This window comes from Vidua chalybeata, chromosome 1, assembly GCF_026979565.1.
Source record: "Vidua chalybeata isolate OUT-0048 chromosome 1, bVidCha1 merged haplotype, whole genome shotgun sequence".
Lineage (NCBI taxonomy): Eukaryota > Metazoa > Chordata > Aves > Passeriformes > Viduidae > Vidua > Vidua chalybeata.
Genome location: NC_071530.1, coordinates 136,760,082 through 136,781,319, shown reverse-complemented (window position 1 = coordinate 136,781,319; position 21,238 = coordinate 136,760,082). Strand labels below are relative to the sequence as shown.

The following is a 21,238-nucleotide window of genomic DNA, read 5'->3' as shown; positions in this document are numbered from 1 at the left end:
TGCCGCTTTGGTGCTTACATATATAAAGGTTGTGTTTCTTGGGAAACCATTAAATCATGGCATGGTTTGGGCTGAAAGATACCTTCAAGATAATCTAGTTTCACCCCCTCTGCCATGGATAGGGACACCTTCCAGTAGACCAGATTGCTTAGAGCCCCATCCAGCCTGGCCTTGAATACAGCCAGGTATGAGGCATCAACAGTTTCTCTGGGCAACCTGTCCTAGTCTCTCACCACCCTCACAACAAAGAACTTCCTCCTAGTATCTAGTCTAAACCTACTCTCTTCTGAATCTATTTCCTCTTGTCTTATCAATACATGTGTCTGTAAATAGTCCCTCTCCAGGTTTCTTGTAGGCTCCCTTCAGTTACAGGAAGGCCACAATTAGGTCAGAATGAAGCCTTCTTTTTTCCAGGCTTAACAAACACAGTTCTCTCAGCCTTTCCTTATAGGAGGATCCCTCAGAACATTTTGGTGGCCCTCCTGTGGATTTCCTCCAACAAGTCCATGGTTTTCTTGTGCTGAGACACTCAAAGTGGGATGCAGGACTCTGGGTGAGATCTCACCAGAACAGAGTAGAGGGGCAGAATCACTTCCCTCAACCAGCTGCCCCATGCTGCTTTTGGTGCCTCCTTGGATACAACTGGCTTTTTGGCCTGCAAGTACACATTGCTGTCTCATGTTCAGCCTCCCATCCCCCAGAACCCCCTTCTCAGCAGAGCTGCTCTTGATCTGTTCATATCCCAGCACACCCCTGCTATAAGGTGTAGTGCAGCACCTTGAACTTAGTCTTACTAAACCTCAGGATGTTCTCATGGGCCACTTCTCAAGCTTGCCCAGGTCCCTCTGTAGCAAGCTTACTACATCCCTCTGGATGGATCTCATCCTTCAAATGTGTCACACACACCACTCAGCTTGGTGTCTTTTGTGAATTTGCTGAGAGTGCACTCAATCCCTTCCCCTGGGCTGTTAAGGAAGATATTAAATAACACTGGTTCCAATACTGAACCCTGAGTGACACCATGTGTCATTGATGTCCACTGGGGTTCTGAGACATTGACCACTACCCTCTGGATGTGACTGTCCCATCACTTTCTTATCCATCTAACAGTCCACTGATCTAATCAATCTTTGTCCAATTTAGAGAGAAGGATGTTTTGGGGGATTCTTGTGAAAGGCTTTACAGAAGTACAGAAAAATGGTATCTGTAGTGCTTCCCTTGTCCACTGATGTAGTCATATGAACACATCTTTCTTAAGGCTAGTACTTTTCAAAAGTAATATATTGATGGTGATTATTTTAACTAAGATCTTTACCATGAAATAAAAAAAAAAAAGCTTCTATAGCTACTTGGTGCAATTTCTAAAACTTGTCATACGTTACTGCTTTTTGCTTAATCATGCAAGTGATTTAGTGTATTTCCTTCAAATCTTTTAAAAGTAATTACATAGTCCAGTGAACACAGAAAAGAGCAAAATAAAGAAAGATTAATTTTAAATCACATCCTGTGTTGATGAGCTACTATCTGTAGTTCATGAGTTTTTTTATTATTAAATTTCATTCTGATGAGAAACTTGAGCTGAAATGGAATAGTACTATAAAATTTCAAATGAATACTTGTAGCAGTGAAATGCTGTTTCCCAGTACTAAACTATCAAGAAATAATCCACATTTTACCTTTGAGCATCAGTCTGAAACAAGTGTTACACATGTAAGCAAAAGAATAAAAAAATCATACCCAAACCAGAATTATAAATGTACCGTCACAGATAGTTTAACGTTTTCAACTTCTTGTTTAAACATGACTTGATAAATATATTAATACAGGTCACTGCAGAACAGTAGATATGATCTATGCACCTTAATATTTGAGTTAAGCACTCACACTATGTAATACAATACTTTCTGAATGATGTACTTCTAATCTAATTTCCTTGCTTTTGATGGAAACTAAGAATTATTTGCATTTTCATCAATGTCACCATGACTGAACATGCTGAACAAGTTATTCCATTTTATGTTTGTGCAGAAACTGTAAGAATTCTATTTTCCCTTTTATGCAACCCATAATAAGGATAATAATTAAAAACTAATCTCAGATGAATTACTATTGTAAATTGTAATGTATTTGTGTTCCAGTTTCTATTATCAAAGTGGTATGAAGAGCTGTTATTCTTTACCTCCTCTCATCAAAAAACAAAATTAAAATATCATAGGAACATTCTGAAGCATGAGACGGTGTTGTTGACCAGTCCCTTCTACTCTAATCAAATATTTCTCATTATAACGTGTGAATATATCCAGCATTCCCCAAAGGGGGATCTAGTTCAGCAAAAGACCAGCAGAATCTAATACTCATTTCAGTTCTGAGACTTCCCTTGTTTGTGGCAATTTTGCCCACCTGGCTCTCCTTTGGCCCAGAGTGGGGAAGGCACCATAAGCTTTGTTTCCATACTCACAGTTCATCAACTGTTCCAGGCCCAAAGCAACACACTAGAGAGACCACAGAGGATGAGTATTCGATTTTCTTCCATGACAGATCTAATTTTGGGGGGAGAGTAATTCTACTGAGAATGAAGCAATTTTTTATTTCATATCAAATTGTTCTCTAAAATTAATTTACTTTCCAGAGAAAGGGAATCACAACTTATCAAGTCTGTATTATGTGAAGGAGTGATCAAATTTAGGAAAAAAAATCCCAGCTTGATAGTTGCTCATAACAATATTACTGTGTTTTCTACTTTTCAACAGGTGGGAAATGTTGTTCAGTTTCAGTGTAAAAAAGGACACCTGCTCCATGGTTCAACAACACGAACTTGCCTTCCTGATCTTACATGGAGTGGCATCCAGCCAGAATGTATACGTAAGAAATTATAAATTTTTTTCCTTCCTCAATTTTTTAATCTAGATTATTTAGCTGCAGTAATATTGTCATAATCTATATGAATTTATTAACTGAAAGTTAACAGAAATCTGCATTACTAGCTTACAGCAGCTAGAAATATGATTCTGAGTGAATTTTTGTATAACAGTAGAACTGTAAAAAAAAAGAGGGTGCAACCCTTCCAACTCAGAGAGGAGATGGTGAGAATAGGACATATCAGAAGACCCTATTCTAAAATACATAGGAAAGCATATAATTAAAATCAGTTCTAGTAAAGAGTTTGAACTGTTTCCCACTCAAGGAGTCACAGTATTTTAAGATCAGAAAAAAGTGTTTGCAATTTGAAATTTTTGAATCTGAAATAGAGAGAATCTTCTTTGAGTATAGACAGCAGCCCTTCATTTCATAGATCTTTTACACTTTGTTAAATAATGATAATTTACTGAAGACATAAGATCATGGATAAACTTTCTAGTTCAGCTAATCAGCTGTATTTTTTCTGGAAATAGTCTTACCTTGTAAGGTCTGACCCTATAGAATCACTTCGGTGAATGGAGAACATACCCACAGAAGGAAACAGCATTACTATTATTTCAGCTGGTGCTAGCATTAATCTTAAGCAAACAGCAAATCAGTAGCTTAGTGTGTTGAAAGGTGAACTCTGCTCTTGGAGGTATGAACGATGCCTTTGAGATAATGCATAAATCTCACATTGTGGTGATTGTTAAATATATAAGACCCTTCATATGACATTAGAAATGGTAACTTAATTTTTCTGATATTTCCAGCTCACCTTAAATTTCTCCTTCACCTTTCACAGTGTTTTCCAACTGACCATTTACTTAGTCTTTTAGAATGCTACATAGATATCATAAGTGGTGTAAGTCACAAGACATGATTGCTTTTAAGTCTGGTATGGTGTGTGCTCTTTCTGTTCTCATATGCAGACAATTAATTTTGCTCATGTAAGTGCATTTCAGTCTGTTCTTGGTCCCTTGGAATTGGAAGGTCCATGTTTAAGAGTGTATTTACTGACTCGTGGTGATATTTTATAGACTATATAGTAATTTATAATGTGAATTAAAATATATTAATATGTAATTTCTACTGACTTTTTTACTTTGCTAGTTACCTGTCAGAATGGGCATATATTATCTTTTCAGAAATAGTTTCACCATTTTGACAGAAGGATATTTTATCTTTTCTTTGTAGCTCACAGCTGTAAACAACCAGAAACACCAAGTCATGCTAATGTTGCAGGAATGGATCTTCCGTCACTTGGTTATACATTGATTTACACTTGTCAGCCAGGCTTCTTCTTGGCAGGAGGATCAGAGCACAGAGCCTGTAGGTCTGATGGCACATGGACTGGGAAGGTTCCAGTTTGTGAAGGTAAGATCTTCTGTTTCCCACTGCATCTGCCATCTGTCATGTTTCAGTAGTTTTCTTTACTTGCAGTTGGCACATGCACACCAGCAATTTGATTTGGCCCGGTCAGCATGTTTTTATGAAAGGCAGGTCCTGCTTGATGAATCAAATCTTTTTCTATAACAAACTGACCTGCTTAGTGGTCACTCAGTACTTGGCACTGGTGAGACCACACCTTGAATAGTGTGTGCAGTTTTGGACCCTTCACTCCAAAAAAGATATTGAGGTACTGGACTGTTCCCAAAGAAGAGGAATGAAGCTGGTGAAAGGTTTGCAGCAGAAGGCTTATGAGGAGAGGCTGGGGAAGCTGAGGGTCTTTATCCTGGAGAAAAGGATTCTGAGGGGAGACCTTATTGCTTTCTGTAAGTACCTGAAAACAGGTTGTAGCAAGGTGAATGTTGGTCTCTTCTTCAAGTTAACAAGTGATGAGAGGAAATGGCCTAAAGCTGTGCCAGGTGAGGCTTAGGTTGGACATTATGAGAAATTTTTAGGAAAAATTAGGAAGAATTATCAAGCATTGGAACAGGCTGCCCAGGAAAGTGATGGAGGTAGATGTGTAGATGTGGCATTTAGAATTATAATGTAGCGGAGGACTTGGTAGTGTTAGGTTAGCTATTGAACTCTGAGATCGTAGAGGTCTTTTCCAACCTAAATGATTGAATGATTTTTAGTAATTTTTGAGAAAGATGCCTAAAGTCCAAGATGTCTGAATCACTGTGTGAAATTAATCCAGAGTTACTTATTATTTTATAATTTTATGTAAGGAACTGTATACTACTAGAAAATAAAATGTATCTACTTTGTCCTTGCTGTTCTCACCTTTGTTTCTAATTTTTACTACCCACTTTGTCATGATAGGACATGGAAAACACCATAGCCAAGTCATGGTGAGCAAGGAGGCTTTCATGTGAGATAAAGAATATACTCAACTGTAGGAACTGTTTAGAATTTTATTTCCTGAATAATTAAAGGCCTTTTCAGATTACTGTTACCTAATGTTTCAGATGTGGCTATCCCCAGGGCTCTTGCAGAGGCATTCAGAGGCTTTGTAGCAAAACACTGCTGCTTGGAAGGGAAATAGGAAATGAATAGTTTGTATTACTAAAAAACAGGTGTCCTGGAATTGCATGCCAGGCAAGTGCTGGGGGAGAATAAAGCAGAGCTTTGGGAAAGTGCTAGAAAGCTAGCAGCCAGGAAGCTTATGACTTGTTCAGTAGTTGGAAAGTATTATGGCAGGCTAAATGTGATTCCTAGATTGTATTTTGATTCAAGAATTTTCTGCTGCTGCTGTTAGAAGAAGTTGTTCACTTCTTATTGTGAACTTCACAAAAATAACTTGGAAATATATGAAAAGGAATAAAATGTTTAGAGCTGAGAGCTCTACAGGGATGTGTAGGGGAATAAAAGTAGAATTTGATGCTTTAAATACAAAATTGAAATCTTAAGAGTCCAACTCAAGTATCTGGACCTAGAAACTTAAACTTCATAGTTAACTAGTTTTAGTTTTGGATTTGTGTCTAACATTAGTATTTAAGTTTTATTTTATATTTCAAATTTCAGTTGTGGACTTGACTAGAAATTTTTCAATTTGACAAAGCAAATTGACTCATCATCTTTTTATGCTAAAGCCCAGCTGGAAAGTGTGATCCAGATATTTCTAACATGAACTTAATGTAGTCAGAAAGCATACACTGTTTAACCATGCCCTCCAGGTCAACAATGTACAGTGAAGCTTAGTAAGTTTCTTTCAAAACAAGAGAGGAAATAGAGATTAATCAATCAGTAGTAACAGTCCATGAGAACCTTAGGTTGCATTTCAACCCCTGCCTTTGCTTCTTCACAGTTTTAACATACATGACAAGAAAATACCTTTTAAAAAAGCTAAAATTTATTCTCAATAAAAATATTCTCAGTCTTCCTTGCAAAATTTTCCATTTTATGCAGAAAAATACTCAGTTTTACGGCAAGGTAGTTTCTTTTCTTGTGTATTTTTTAAGAACATGGATAGAAGAGAAAAGGCTTGGATTCAAGGCCAAGACCCAAAATACAAAACATTGAAATCACAGTTGGAGCAGGGAATTGACTCTACTGCTACATGAGAATATTTTACATTAGGAGGCAGAATTATTTGTCTTCTTTATCTTCCAATGAATCCAAATTAGTTAAAAAAATAGCTTAATCTCCAGGAAATTATACAGTCCTAGTGCATTTAGTTCATCATCTTCAGTGGTGGGAGAGTTTCTGCTCTAAGCAGAGAAGAAATTATATTCTCCAACTTCCAGTTCTCATATCATCTGAGCAGTTGGAGATACTCTGGAGAGTCTCTTTAGTTTCTTTCTTTCTGTTGTTATCCTTTAAAGAATCAGGGACCTGCTCCTTCAATATTAAGAGATTAAAGCATTACTTATGGGTTTTCAGTCTTGAACACAAGATGTCTCACTCAGTACTGTTGAAGATAGTTAAGTCCTGGAGAGAAATTATTTCAAGCTCCTTTTGTTATGTCTTCACTGTTAAGTCTTCACTTTTTGGTCTTACATTGCAGTCAATGCACTATTCACTGTTCCTAATCCAAGTGACATAGCCAGGATTCAATGCTATATTAGAAGGCATCTCACATATTAGGTGCATGGTCCAGGACTGTAAATTCTGAAACATGGATTCTGAAGTGAAACCTTGCACTGTTTGACAGCTGCAAATGACTTAATAGCATCCAGGTGCCTGATTTAGGAGGATATGGGGGAACAGAAGAAATTTGTGTGCCAGTGCTCCTGTGATACTAAGGTTTGATACCAACTGAAATCTCACTCATGTTTGAGTTTTAAACATCATCCTATATGCTTTTAAACAAATAAATTCCATTATGGAAATTATTTTTATTGTTTCTGAGTAACATCTTGCTACTGATTTATCTTTATATCTTTTGTTCTTTTTAACAGCTGGTTCTAAAATATTAGTGAAGGATCCCAGACCAGCGTTGGGAACACCAAGTCCCAAACTAAGTGGTAAGTACTCTAAGGTTTGTATAGCTATAAACCATTTCTGTAGAAAAAACAGTGAGGATCAGTTTAGTGAGATTGCACTGTGTGGTTTAGAATGTGTAAAGGACATTAGATGAAGCACTGGATTAAAAAGGGGGAAAAGATAATTTAATTATTCCCTAATTTTGAAGTTCATCTATCATATGGTGAAATTTATATCTATATATAATTTCTGTTATGTAATGAGAGTTTTACTGGTTTCACTGAAAACACTGGGTTCTGTGTAAGATTCTATGCAATTTACCTATTTAGAAGCTGTACTACTCACCTTGAAATAATTTAAAGATGTTTTGCAGTTTTCTTCAGTCCTGCACTTTTTTTACATATCTCTATTTTAAATTGCTTTACTTAAATACTTAGTATTAGCCTTGAATTTAGCCTTTAGAAGAAAAAGCTAATTTTAACTGAGACAAGGTAATCTCTCCAATTCTGGCTCAAATCTCCAGTTTTAACAGACTTGCTGAAGACCATATTTGGATGTCCCGACAAGACAAACTCTCTGTCCACTGAAGAGATTTTTTGAAAGGAGCAGTCTTCTTAATTAAAATAAGCCTTTGGCTATAATAAACCGATTGAATTTCCACTGATAATGAATAAGATTCAAAAGTAGTACTTTAGTATATGGAGATTTGGGGCTTTTTTTTAACATTTTGTGTACTAATTCAAAACAGTGTTTTTCAATGATGTTCTGCAGAATGGTAGACATCAAGTTTTTAATTCAGAAAATTTTCATTCATTTTGTGCAATCCCAGTTAACTGCCAATATAGCACATAAAGATAAGTTTTCCTAAAAATAGGAAAATATATTCCAGGCAGACTACAAATCAACAGCATCAGAGCATTTCCACCTTGCTTACAGGTCCAGTATCTACATGTTTTTTCAAGAAACATATACAAATATACATACATGTACAGAGACAAAAAAACTAGGAAAGATCCTTTACCCTTCATGGAGAAGACCTGTCTTTGTATTGCATAAAATAAATGATGAAGGAAAACTGTGGGTATTCCAGTGTGCCCCAGTCTTGGATTTAGGAGTATCCTGAGAGAGAAAAGGGCAAATATTCTTCTCTACTTATCTGACATGAGATGCTAATGCACGCATGAACACAATGCTTTAGGTCCAGTGTGAAGCACTTCAAATAATGTGGAAGTGCTGATTTTGAATAGTGATTCTTAAAGGGATAACTCTGGTACATTACTTTGGAAAATGTAGTTAGCCCATCCTAAATCACTTTTAATTTAAATGTTTGAAAGGTATCTCATGTTAAGATTTTAAAGATTTGCATGTATTACTTTTTATATCACAGGTAGCTTTTTGTTGTTTTGGTGGGGTTATTTTCTTGCTGAAATAGCATTATTTAAGTTAATAATTTTTCAGTTCACTAATGATAAGTATTAAATGTGAGGGTATAAATCTAGCATATTTTTCCCCTGGCAGACTATGATCTGTTTTAAATTTTAAATTAGAGAATTAATTTTTTTCTCCTGGTAAAACTTATAATGTTTTTAAACATTTGAAGACAAGACAAAACGTATATATTTTTTATTAGAAAAGTTGACTAGTTAATAAAGAAAATTATTATAATAATTTATGTCATTTAAAGAAATTGCTTCTGAAAATTTTTGATATCTAGATAATAATTTCTGCAAAATTTCATGCTAGCCATATGCCACTAGCTGTCTATGATGGCACAGAAAAGATTCTACAGTGAGTGGAGTATGCTCTTCTGGCTAAAGCTTTTAGAATTTCTGAAACTGGGTTAATGCTGGGACACATCCACATTTCAGGACAAAGGCAGATGAAGGTGTAGTTGTGGTGGTGTTCTTCAGTGCAAATACATTTCTTTCATAAAAGCTTATGCCAGGTTTCTATGTTTTATATCTGAAGATTATGTCTAGTAGATTTATAAAGAGTAAAGGAAAGAAAATGCTATTATTTATCATATCTTTTGTTGGTTATTTGACTCTTTAAGTACTAAATATCACAAAATGTATTGAAATATGTTTTCATCTGTATAGTTCCTGATGACGTATTTGCCCAAAATTATATATGGAAAGGATCTTATAATTACAAAAGCAAGAAGCAACCCATGACTTTGACAGTCACCAGCTTCAATGCAACTTCAGGAAGAGTAAATGCAACACTTACAAACAGCAATATGGAATTGCTGCTATCAGGTATGAGCTAAGAAAAACTAAATTTCCTTTTATTTTATTTTATTTTTTTGAGCTTTTACTATATCTGGAGTTAATAGTCAATAAGGAGTGAAAGAATCATATTAATTATCATGTTTCTCTTTTAAACATTTTAAATAAACTTCATGTACTGTTCATGAGATTTTATTACTTCTTAATTACAAAATTTCCCCACAGTAGCCTAATGACTAATAATAAATATGAGGTTGATATATGTTGACCTAGAAAGTCAGAAATACCTAATGAACATGGAAAGAGCTAGAGCTGACACTTACTAGATTTTCTAAGAAAGAAAAAAAAGTTAGAATCCTAGAATTGTTTAGGTCTAAAAAAGATTTCTAAGATAACCAAGTTAACCTAATACTGCCAAATCCACTACTGAACCATGTCTCTGAAGTGCCACATGTACACATCTTTTAAATACCTCCAGGGACGGTGACTCCACCACTTCCCTGGACAGCCTGTTCCAATGCCAGACAACCCTTTCAGTGATGTATTTTTTCATAAGATCCAATCTAAACTTCTGCTGGCACAACTTGAAGCCATTTCCTTTCATCCAACCACTCGCTGCTTGGGAAAAGCACCAGAATGCACCTTGCTTCAACTTCTTTCCATGTAGTTGAAGAGAGCATGTAGTCTCCCTTCAATCTCCTTTTCTTCCAGACTAAACAACCCAAATTTCCTCAGACTCTCCTTGTAAGACTTGTGCTCCAGACCCTTCTCCAGTTCCATTGCCCTTCTCTAGACATGCTCCAGCACTTCCATGTTTCTCTTGTAATGAGGGGCCCAAAACTGAATGCAGGGTTTAAGGTGTGGCCTCACAAATGCCAGATACAGGGGCAGGATTACTGCCCTGGTGCTGCTGACCACCCTATTTATTATACAAGGCAGGATGCCGTTGGCCTTCTTGGCCACCTGAGCACACTGAAGGATCAGGGCCTACCAAGCCTGTAGGGTTGCCTGGGGTTGATGTGACCCAGGTGCAGGCCCACTGATCCAAACTGTCCACATCCTTCTGCAGAGCCTTCCTACCCTCCAGCACATCAACATTCCTGCCCAGCTTGGTGTCATCTGCAACTGACTGAGATTGTCAGTTATCCAGATTGTTGATAAAGATATTAGACAGGACCAGCCACAGCACTGAGCTCTGTGGAACACCGGTTGTGACTGGCCACTAACTAAATGTAACACAAATCAACACATATCTCTGAGCTCATCCAGCCTGTCAGCTTGTTCCTCAGTGAAGAGTCCACCTGTCCAACCCATGAACAGTCAGTTTCTCCAGGAGGATTCTGTTGGAAATGGTGTCAAAGATTTTACTAAAGTTCAGTGAGATGACATACATAGCTTTTCTTTCATCTACTGAGTCACCTTATAATGGAAGGAGCCCAGAGCAGTCAAGCAAGATGTGCCTTTCAAAAGCCTATTTGGCTGGGCCTGATCTCCTGGTTGCTGAGAGGGGTGGTCTACAGGAAGGATCTAATGAGCCTCAGAATCTGTGTTTCTTCTGAGTTGAGTAGAATGGTGAATTTTTATCACTAGGTTTGTCTTTTCAATTATTTTGTAGGTGTCCTTTGAAGAATCATGCTTGAGAGTGGACTGAATGTTTTCTGACTGATAACTATGTTTGTCTTGTCTGTGTGTGAATTTTCTCTGTTGTATTAATTTCATCCATTTAGTTTCTCTGATGATATTAGGAACAACAGATGTAGCATTTTGTATTTTTAGAATTAGAAAAGTAAACCACTGTATTTTCTCACTCAAAACACTTTTCCTCCAAATAAAAGTTCCTTTCAACTAGACACAAATGTGATTCCAAATGCCCTTTTCCACTCTATGTATAGGCATTACACATGTCATCAAGTAATTAATATTTTTAATATTTTAATATTAATGCACATGTCAAGTAATTAATATTTTTTATTTCCCTGCTCTAAAAATAGAACACTGAGATCTTGTATACTGAAAGGGTATATTAGGGCCAGGAAAGTAGGGATGGATCAAAAAATACATTTACATGCTAGGAAGCTGAATTCACCTATACTCAGTTTATAGTTTTCTCAAATGAAAAGTAGTTCCCTCTTCCTCCATAATTTACTGTTTTGCATTCCATCATTTGATGCATCTATCTTTACTTCTTTTTGTTTTGACACCTGTGCTTGCTGTAATTATACATAGAATAAACACATCTTGCCAAGGCTCATTCATCTGAGCTCAGTGCATGTTTACATGAAAGTAAGTCTTCTCATTAGCTCAGAGATTATTTATATGTAATGATACCTCCTATAGGGCAATTACCAGTCCTTAATGTGGAGAAGAATTCTGTTTTTTTCAATTTAGGCATGTACACAAGAGACATGAATTAGGAATGGAAGACGAAATCACTAAACATATTGTGGTATTTTATTTTCATTTCCAAATTAACAAGTAATAATATTTGAGCTCTAAATAATTATTCTTCAGGAACAAGAATGAGTCAATAATTATGTCTACAAAGTAAATAAGGTTGCATACAAGTCTTCTCATTATATGGAAGAAACTGGTTTGTAACTGACTATCCTCACTCATGAAGAACAATCCAATTGTAAAAAAATATTTTCAAATTAATGTTTTTTAAATTTAGCAGCAGCTTTTGGAGTCAAATTTGTGTGTGGATGTTCCTATTATCACATTTTCTAAGTAATGACTAAATTATATATATTGAAAGTAAGGATGTGAGGTTTAAATACACTTCCTGATTCAGAACAATATTTTCAATTTCAAATCAGATTGCTGTCAATGTTCTGCCTAAGGCTTGAAGTAGCAGCTGTGTGTATGGAGTTTCCCTTGTCTCTTCTCAACAGGCTAAGCTAAAATCTGTTTCTATGGAAATCTTACGATGATTGAAATAATTTCAAAATAGAGTGCATCTTTTTAAACAAACAATGTTGAAAATTGGTACCTATTCTTCCTGCTTTTCCTCTTAAGGACAAGAGATGAAGTGTTTATTCTCAAAGATGACATTATTTTTCTGGTCAACACAAATATGAATTTTTAAAACTATATTCTACAGGAGTGTATAAAAGCCAGGAAGCTCGGTTAATGCTCCACATATATCTCATTAAAGCACCCTCCCATACATCTGCAAGCAAGTTGAAAGAGGAAAAATGGGCTATGGATGGTTTTGTGAGTATATTTCTGCTACAAAAGAGAGAATTTTTTTTTTGTACGATTGAAATCATGCTGGCTTTTATATCCAAAAAATCCTTAGACATATCAAATGGAATCTTTTTAGCAGGGCTGATTCATTAAATTGCATGAAAATTTTCTTGAAAAATGCAGGAGACCAGTCCAAGGGAAAATATGGGAAAAGTCAGAGAGTGTAGGCAAAATTATAATGCGTGTTAGTACAGAAGCCTTTCTCGTAGGTCTCTTTATTCCAATATATTTAGAATTTTTATAATAATTAAACATAAACCCATTGTATGATAATATTATATTCTATTGATACAATAACAATTCTGATCATTATATTAGGATACATGTTTTACTTTTTGGTGCTTTTTAAAAAATACCTTGAAAAAGATGAACTGTCACATGTACATGGAAAACAAAACAGATTACCCCAATTTAGCATTAGGCCCCTTGGGGTTCTGGATCCAAATTTATTCTTTAAAACAGAGAAGAAGAGAACACATAACTGAGAGGAAGAGAGGTAAAGGAGAGGATTAAATAACCCAGGTTTCTGGGATGTGATTAAACCATGAAAAGGAAATGCCTTCCAAGAATAAATAGAGACAAAAGTAGAATTTTTAGAAAACAAAGAGCCTAAAATTATTTGGATGAGGATAAACACTGATATATCCTTACTACACCATCTGACTTTTTAAGGAATTTTTCTGTTTTCTTATGTTTCACCTATTGATTAAGCACTACAAGGACACCACTATGTTTGCACATGCCATGTGTACGTTGAATTGTACACACAAATTTATATTTTTATAACAAGTGGCAGTGGTTGAACAATTATTTTTTCAAAGGTGCACAATGACAACCCTAAACTAAACTTATTGAGCAAGAAATTAACTAGTAAAAAGGCTTAACTCTCTTGGCTTGTACAAACTTAAGGCTTCACGAACATTCTCCTGAGGTAGCAAAAGCAAAGAATTTACTTTCAGACTTCTAAGTATACAAAAATAGACAGTATATTCCCTACATTCCATATGCTATTTACATACTGCTCTTACTTGACCTTTTTTCCTTTGAGTCTTGGAATAGCACAAAGAGGCCTGCTTTAGCCCAAAATAAAAAATTCACCTAAGAAAAGCACCTGGTCTTCAGTGAAAACATAACTTCAGGTCACTGCTGGAGACATACTGTGTCTTGAGAAAGGGAAGCTTAAGGGAAAAGCTTGAAGGAACCTACCTAGAAAACACTGAAATTAAACCTAATAACTATTCTTAGAATCAAGTATCTGTCGAGTTGTATACAGTACACTACTTTAGACTGTACTTACTGTAATAAGAGAGATAATCATGGGATCACAACCATCCCCTCACTCCCACAAGTCTTTTTGTTTATACTAGCATGTTTTGCCCTTGTACCAAAACCTTATTCAATATTCTTCTGGTCCATGGCTCTTTGGGACAGGCACTGAGAAAAATCAAAAGAACTTTCAATTAATTTGAGGTATTTTATTTAGTTTAAAACTAGCAATTAAAACCTCAATACTTTCATCCTTAAGATTATATGCAATATAACTTCTTCAATCTACTTCCTAAACAAAACAGAAAACTATGAAGTATAATACTGGCATTTGAACTACCAGAAACTTTAGGTCTTAGTGGTTTTAAAAAAATACAGTTAAAGGTAGTATAAGGTGTCATATGTGACCATAACCCACCATGCCTAATTTGTGCCTATAACAGTCCTGTGTTTTCTTTTGAACTTTATATATAAATTTCCTAGAAAAAGAGGGTGTTTATAATGGGGAATAACAGCAACCATCAAGCATTTTAGTATATAGAATAGAAGAGCTCCCTATCAAATAGATACATGCAACTTGCAACAAAGTTTTCCTCATTTAATTCAAAGTATTTTTTGTTTACAGGTTTCTGCTGAACCTGATGGAGCAACATATGTTTTTCAAGGATTCATCCAGGGTAAAGATTATGGACAATTTGGGCTTCAAAGAATAGGTATTAAAAAAATTCAAATTCTTTGCTAGTTCTTTGTTCCATATTCAGTTTTCTTGTATCCAGTAGTATGAGGGTATCTGCAAGATGTTACAGAATTGATGTTTCATAGAATATTGAACTATTAATATCTTTAAACTGTCATTTAAGTGGTGGTTAAATTGGAAGGAGCTATAGATGACTTGCAGTCTACTGCTTAGTATTCATATTCATTTGTAATATTTTGAGCAATTTTTATATCCAATTATGTGTAAAATGAATTTAGTTTCATATCCTAACAGCTATCTAGAAAACCCATGTTGTAGAATGCTTTGATAAACTGATTTCTCGCTTATGGTGCTGAAACACCATTTCACCTAAACGTTTGTTAGAAGAGGGAAACTGCTAAATATTTGCAGGTAAATACTTATATTACTTTTAAGAAGAAAACAAGTCTTACTTGGTAAGTGTTTATGTCATAAAAATTAACTTCTTGTTTCTATACTAAGAGAGCTTTAGTAACAGAGCTCAGGTGTAACAGAGTAACAGAGCTCACAACATTCTGTTGTGCTATTTAAGATAAGAAATTAATTTCTTTTCTAATGTTGTCTTAAGAACTGTGATATTTCTTACACGGGAATTTGAATTTAGTTTATACTGAATTTTAAATGATAAAATACTGTTGGGAAAATACTGTTAGAAGAGGACTTCCTTTTTACTAATATAATGACTGTTTAGATAAAGTTCTTACCTTCAGGTAAAATTCCTATATGTGGATGAAAAATTATATTCTTTCAGCCACAAAGTATAGTTCCTTCTTATTTTCTTTCAGTAAAATCAGGAAATCCTTTAATTCCTGAATGTGATGGAAAGAAGGAATCTAAAGTCAAATTTTTCTCTTTCACAGTTCTAAGTCACAGTAAAATATACTGATCTTGTTTTTCACTGTGATTTCATATGCAAATTACTTTGCCAGAATTTTTAGGAATGTCTCTATCAAGAAATGTTTTCTTTATATGAAGATAATAAATTACTTCCTTTTATTAACTTCTTTAAAATATTTTAAAGTCATCTAGGAAAAATTAAATGCAAGACTTCCTTGGCAAATTGTTTTGATAGATTATTACAAAAATTATATTTCTTCATTTAATTTTCGGATTATATGTTTGAGATTCTTTTTATAATATATTGAAGGTCATTTTTATTGGTGCATAACTTCGAGGAAAAGAATGATTAAGAGTCAAATTCTATACAAGGTTTAATTCTAGCTAATATAATCAATAATATCACTATAAAGAGATTCACAATCTTTGAACAGATTTTTTTAGCATGCTTACTACTTCATTATTTCATGCTCACAAACTCAAAATTAGCTTCTCTGAAATAAAATTTTTTGACTGTTATTCTCACACAACTTTCCTTACATGGTTGGTTGTTTGAGGTCTCAGCCATGGATGGTTGTTTGGGGCCTTTTTTGTGTTTCGTTTGTTTTTTTTAAATTTCTGTATATTGTCTTATACAGTCAAGAAATTCAGAAAACATTTTGACCTAAGCAATTCATAAATGATTAAGTTAAAATCTCGAAAATTAACTTTGAAGATGCATTAGAGTATCACAGAATCAACTAGTTTGGAAAAGACCTTGGAGACCATCAAGTCCAACCTATGATCTAGCATCACCTTATCAACTAAGCCATGACACTGAGTGCCACATCCCATCTGTTTTTAATCACCTTCAGGGTCGGTAACTCCACCACTTCCTTGGCCAGCCCATACCAATGCCCAAACACTTTTTCTGTAAAAAATGTTTTTTATAATGTCTGGGCCATTGTTATAACCTTTCTTCACATTTAAAAGAGGTATAACTTGTCTGTGTAGATAATGTATTCTTCAGCCACACAGGAGGTTATATTTCTATTTTTTCATCAATATCTGGCTTTAACTATTCAAAATTGTTTCCATCTCTTTCACTCTGTGTGTCAATAGCAGCACCTAAGGAAGCAATGAGTTTTCAATTTGTCTTTTCAGGTGATTGACCTTTTCCTTGATAGTATGTTTGGGTTTTATACATGTAGTATTTATTAATTACTGAAATATACAAATAAAACCAGTAATATAATCAACCTAACATATGCATTATTATAAATTTGACTTTTCATATCGCAGTACAGTAATGTGTTTTCCTTACATACAAAAGTTGAATCCCATGCAGAATTATGCTATATTTACTGTACCAGAATAGGTGTACTGTTCTGCCAATATGTGGTATCCACATATTGATCAGAATATGGTATATTCTCAAATTCCCTCAGCATACAGCTGTATGTATGCAGCAGAACATATGTTAATGACCCAGTAACAAGGTGTTATTGAATTCCAAAGATTATGGAGTAGTATGTGCTGCTGATAACAGACATGTATACAATATTAATTGTTTTTTCTTCTTTTTTTTAGGTCTTAACATGTCTGAGGGTTCAAATTCTTCTAATCAACCACATGGTACAAATAGTAGTTCAGTGGCCATTGCTATCCTTGTGCCTTTCTTTGCCCTTATATTTGCTGGTTTTGGCTTTTATCTTTATAAACAAAGGTAGGTACAAATTATATATACAGACTTCCTCTATTCCTCTAAGTGTTGGTGATTTTTTTTTGTCTTCAGTTTTTGCTAGTGTAAATAAAGTTTTCTGTAAAACAGCAAAGGCTTTGCAAAATATGCATGTAGACAGTTCTTCCTATGTCTATTAATATCTGGTATAATAACTAAGACTTGAGTTTATTACATAGTGCTATACTTTCATTCCTACCTATTTAAAATCTTATAAATTTATCTCTTCATGATAAAATAGGTGCTGTAAATTATTGGCATATGCTGAATAATGCAATTGGTAGATTTTTTGTGTATTTACAATAAATCGCCTTTATTCTTTTCTTCATGTGACAGAATCGAATCATATCCTGAGTAATTTATCTTAATGCCTGACCAGTTTATTTGCATACAACTATATATGCCATTATACATTATCTCATTAAGAGATTTCACTAAAATAGCCACCGGCCTTTTCAGTTTCATCAGTCTAAATTCATCAGGTTTTTTCATGTTACCGAGACCACTATTAATTATTTGGATGCAGTAAGCTTCTCCAGTAGCTTTAAAGCATTTAATAGCTAAAAAAACCTTAATTCCTTTAATTCCAAGACAAATCATTGCATAATAACTGCTAAAATGGTGATTTACATCTGATAGTCTGACAATACTACTAGTAATACATGTTACAGGATAACATTATTATAAACCATTTTTAATTAGCACTACTTGTTTTCAATTGCTCCAGCATATGAAAAATTGCCCATGTAATTTTTTATGTATTTGCTATTAGCTGTATGCTGTAAGCACTTGTCTTGGCTTTTTATATTGATGACTTACAATATAGTATGCATTTTGTATAGCAATATAGATCAAGCACTTTGAAGGGTTTGAACTCTGGTATTTTGAGCTATTTGGTGAAAAAGAGGGCATTTCAGCTATAAACTTATTCTTGGTAAAATTGCTGAGTCTCCAAAGGGAAAAAGGAAAGCTCAGTCATCTGACTGGGGAATTATTGTGTCTTTACAAGATTTTCTTGTACTCTATTATCTGATTATCAAAGTGGAAAGGATAACAACTTGGATAATAGATACAATAACAATGGACAGCCTCTTCTAAGGTTGTTAACTAAGTTTCTAAGTGAACGCCATTTCCAAGGAATCATAAAGCCCTTAAACATCGATAAAGACAGTACTAATTCTTAACATTATATTAATTAATACATTAATTAATTAATATTGTAAAAAAATCAAGATGTCATATTTAGCTCCTGTAATTGTAATTGGGAGCTAAGCTCTGTTCTGATTCTTAAAACATTATAAGGAAAAATGCAGTTTCAAATGTTCTGTCTTTCTTCTACAGGACTGCACCTAAAACACAGTACACAGGATGCTCTGTACATGAAAATAATAATGGACAAGCTGCTTTTGAAAACCCCATGTATGACACAAATGCAAAGTCAGTGGAAGGAAAAGCAGTACGATTTGACCCCAACTTGAACACCGTTTGCACAATGGTATAATGTGGTACTGATTTGTCTTCAAAGTCTGGGAATTGACACACAACACAGTGCACACACAGTTCACTGCTTAAAAAAAAAAAAAAAAGAAATGAGAAAAAAAAATTAAAGCACACTTTTCAGGATCTAGTGGGTCACCTTTTCCTGAGGATGATAGGCAAGTCTGGGTTGTAGTTAATTTGTTTTGATTTTGGTTTTCATAAACTGGATCAGAATTCTTCTTTGTGTATGCCACGGAGAGTTTTAAAAAATTTTGCTGCACTCCATGAGTGCTACTCACAGTTTATTTGCTTTTTTAAAAAAGGAGGTTATTCTAAAACATAAAACATATTTGCATATATTGGAGGAGCATCCACTATCAGTATTCTGTGCTTTATAAAAACTATAATAGAGAGACTGGGTTAAAAAAAAAAAAAGATATAGGTAGAAAATAAGAGCTATACTTACAGGAGACAATAGGTCACTGATTTCTCTTTAACAGTCATATGTTACATCTTTCTCATGAGTTTGTATCTATTTTCCTTTTTCAGACAATTAAGTATTTTATTTTTCTCAGAACAGTTGAATTTCTGAGTAATTTTATTTTTTTCAGAACAGTTGAACTTCTGAGTCCAGGATGTAGTATTTAGAAATCAGCAAGTATAAATTACTCTTTTCATATCACAGAAAAAAAAATTAAAATTTCATGTCCTTAAAAAATGAATTTTCTTCCCTGCTTTACATCTTGCTTCATTTTCATGTTCCAAGTCAAGCTCGTTTTCTCTGTTTCTATTAACAATATCCACAAATCGTAATGTTTATATATTTCTTTTGTCAATCATCTATCTAGACAAATTTTACAATGAAAAATCTAATATGAATTGAGTTTTGTATGTGACTATGTTCCTTTAATGTTGAAGAATGTTTAGGAGTGACCATCTTACATTTGTTTCAAAGTTAAAACATAATTTAATATTTCCTATTAAAAAGTGCAGTTTACAGTAATATTAATAATGAAATCCCTATATCAAAATTAGGAGTCCATTTTTCACTCCATGTTACTTAAAACTAGACCATATCCCACCTGTTGGTTCCTTCAGCATTTTGACATAATGTGTGCACAAAGCATGATGCAATCCCATTGAAATTGATGAATTCTAAGAGACTTCAATGAACTTTGGATCCTATCTACAAGGCAACAGGAAGTTATAATTTGGAAATACTGTGTTTTCACATCTATTTTATCTATATATCCCATACTCTATGGAAGCAAATCCTTACAGCTCATTTAAAATTGAATATATTACCATAGTGCAATGAAAAAAAAAAAAATATATATATAAAGCCATGATTTTATTGGGGACAATCCATTCATTTTAGGGACAATTCAGAGTCCACAGCCCTCAAATACAAGTTTTAGACATTCCAGAATCACTTTTAAGGAAATGCAGTTTTTAGTTTTACAGTTATTTCGTATCAGGATTATTCAGCAGGAACTCAGTAATTTATTTGGTGTAGGTCATTGTCTTCCATTCATAGCATGACTCACAAATGCTGTGTGTTAGCCAGTGTGAATTATCTGTTATTGTCCCTTTCAGACATTCATAATTCTGTGAAAATAACCTTTTTATTACCGTAATAGAGAGTGCCTACCAAAAATCATTGTACCCAGGATTGCTGCTTGGATTTCTATGATATTTGATGAATTTCTTATAAATCATTTTACAACACTTTGTTTTGAATATTCATACAACTCTGTCAAACTGTATTCTACTAAAAGGATGCTGTTTTATATTTTATACCATTGGTTGTTATTTATTCTTGTTTATTCAAATGACTGCAATAACTATTATTCATTCATTAATGTTAAGGTTAATACATTTGAGATCGTTTAAAATGTTTCTTCTGCAACTGGCTACTCCTCTTATATTAATGCATACACTTTTGTAAAGAAGTATATTTTTATGAAAAAGGATTTGTAAAAGTATGATGTAAATTTTCAGTGCAATGTAAACAAAATAAAACCGGACAATTGCTTTTTTTAACCATGTCTCTTCTTTGGAAGATGAGCTTTAAAATTATTTAAGTTAAGAAGATGAGAAAATAACCAAATTAAGAATTCGAATTTGGTATTTTTGTGGGTCTTAAAATAATGTTAATTTTTCTGAATCTTTATGCAAATTTTAGGAGAAGTTGTAAGATTCAGATTACTTTCAAAAATAATTGATGAGCACAATGTTTAAAGCTATTTACTTTCTGAAATTAATTTTTGGTTTTACTTGAAGGAGCAGTTTTACAGACAAAATAGGCCTACCATTGTCAACCCAGTGGAAAGTGCAGGAAAAAAATTAAAAGCAAAAAGTAATATAGAAAACTTTAACATCCCTCAAGATTGTAGACAGCCTTTGTATATTATTTTGCTACCTTTTCACAGAAATGGGCAGGACAGTACAAGT

At 34.1% G+C, this 21,238-nt stretch overlaps 1 protein-coding gene across 3 annotated transcripts in view; it reads left to right on the top strand.

Annotated features, from left to right (window-relative positions):
• Window positions 1–20,827, top strand: part of CSMD3 (CUB and Sushi multiple domains 3) — a 587,056-nt gene extending 566,229 nt beyond the window's left edge. For all 3 annotated transcript variants that reach the window (XM_053944919.1, XM_053944910.1, XM_053944900.1), the window contains 8 exons: window positions 2,751–2,862; window positions 4,096–4,275; window positions 7,248–7,313; window positions 9,372–9,530; window positions 12,601–12,713; window positions 14,638–14,725; window positions 17,155–17,290; window positions 18,647–20,827. In XM_053944919.1, coding sequence (XP_053800894.1) covers window positions 2,751–2,862; window positions 4,096–4,275; window positions 7,248–7,313; window positions 9,372–9,530; window positions 12,601–12,713; window positions 14,638–14,725; window positions 17,155–17,290; window positions 18,647–18,806 — 1,014 coding nt within the window. In that variant the 3' untranslated portion in view covers window positions 18,807–20,827. The remainder of the gene's footprint in view (window positions 1–2,750; window positions 2,863–4,095; window positions 4,276–7,247; window positions 7,314–9,371; window positions 9,531–12,600; window positions 12,714–14,637; window positions 14,726–17,154; window positions 17,291–18,646) is intronic.
• The last annotated feature ends 411 nt before the right edge of the window (window positions 20,828–21,238 follow it).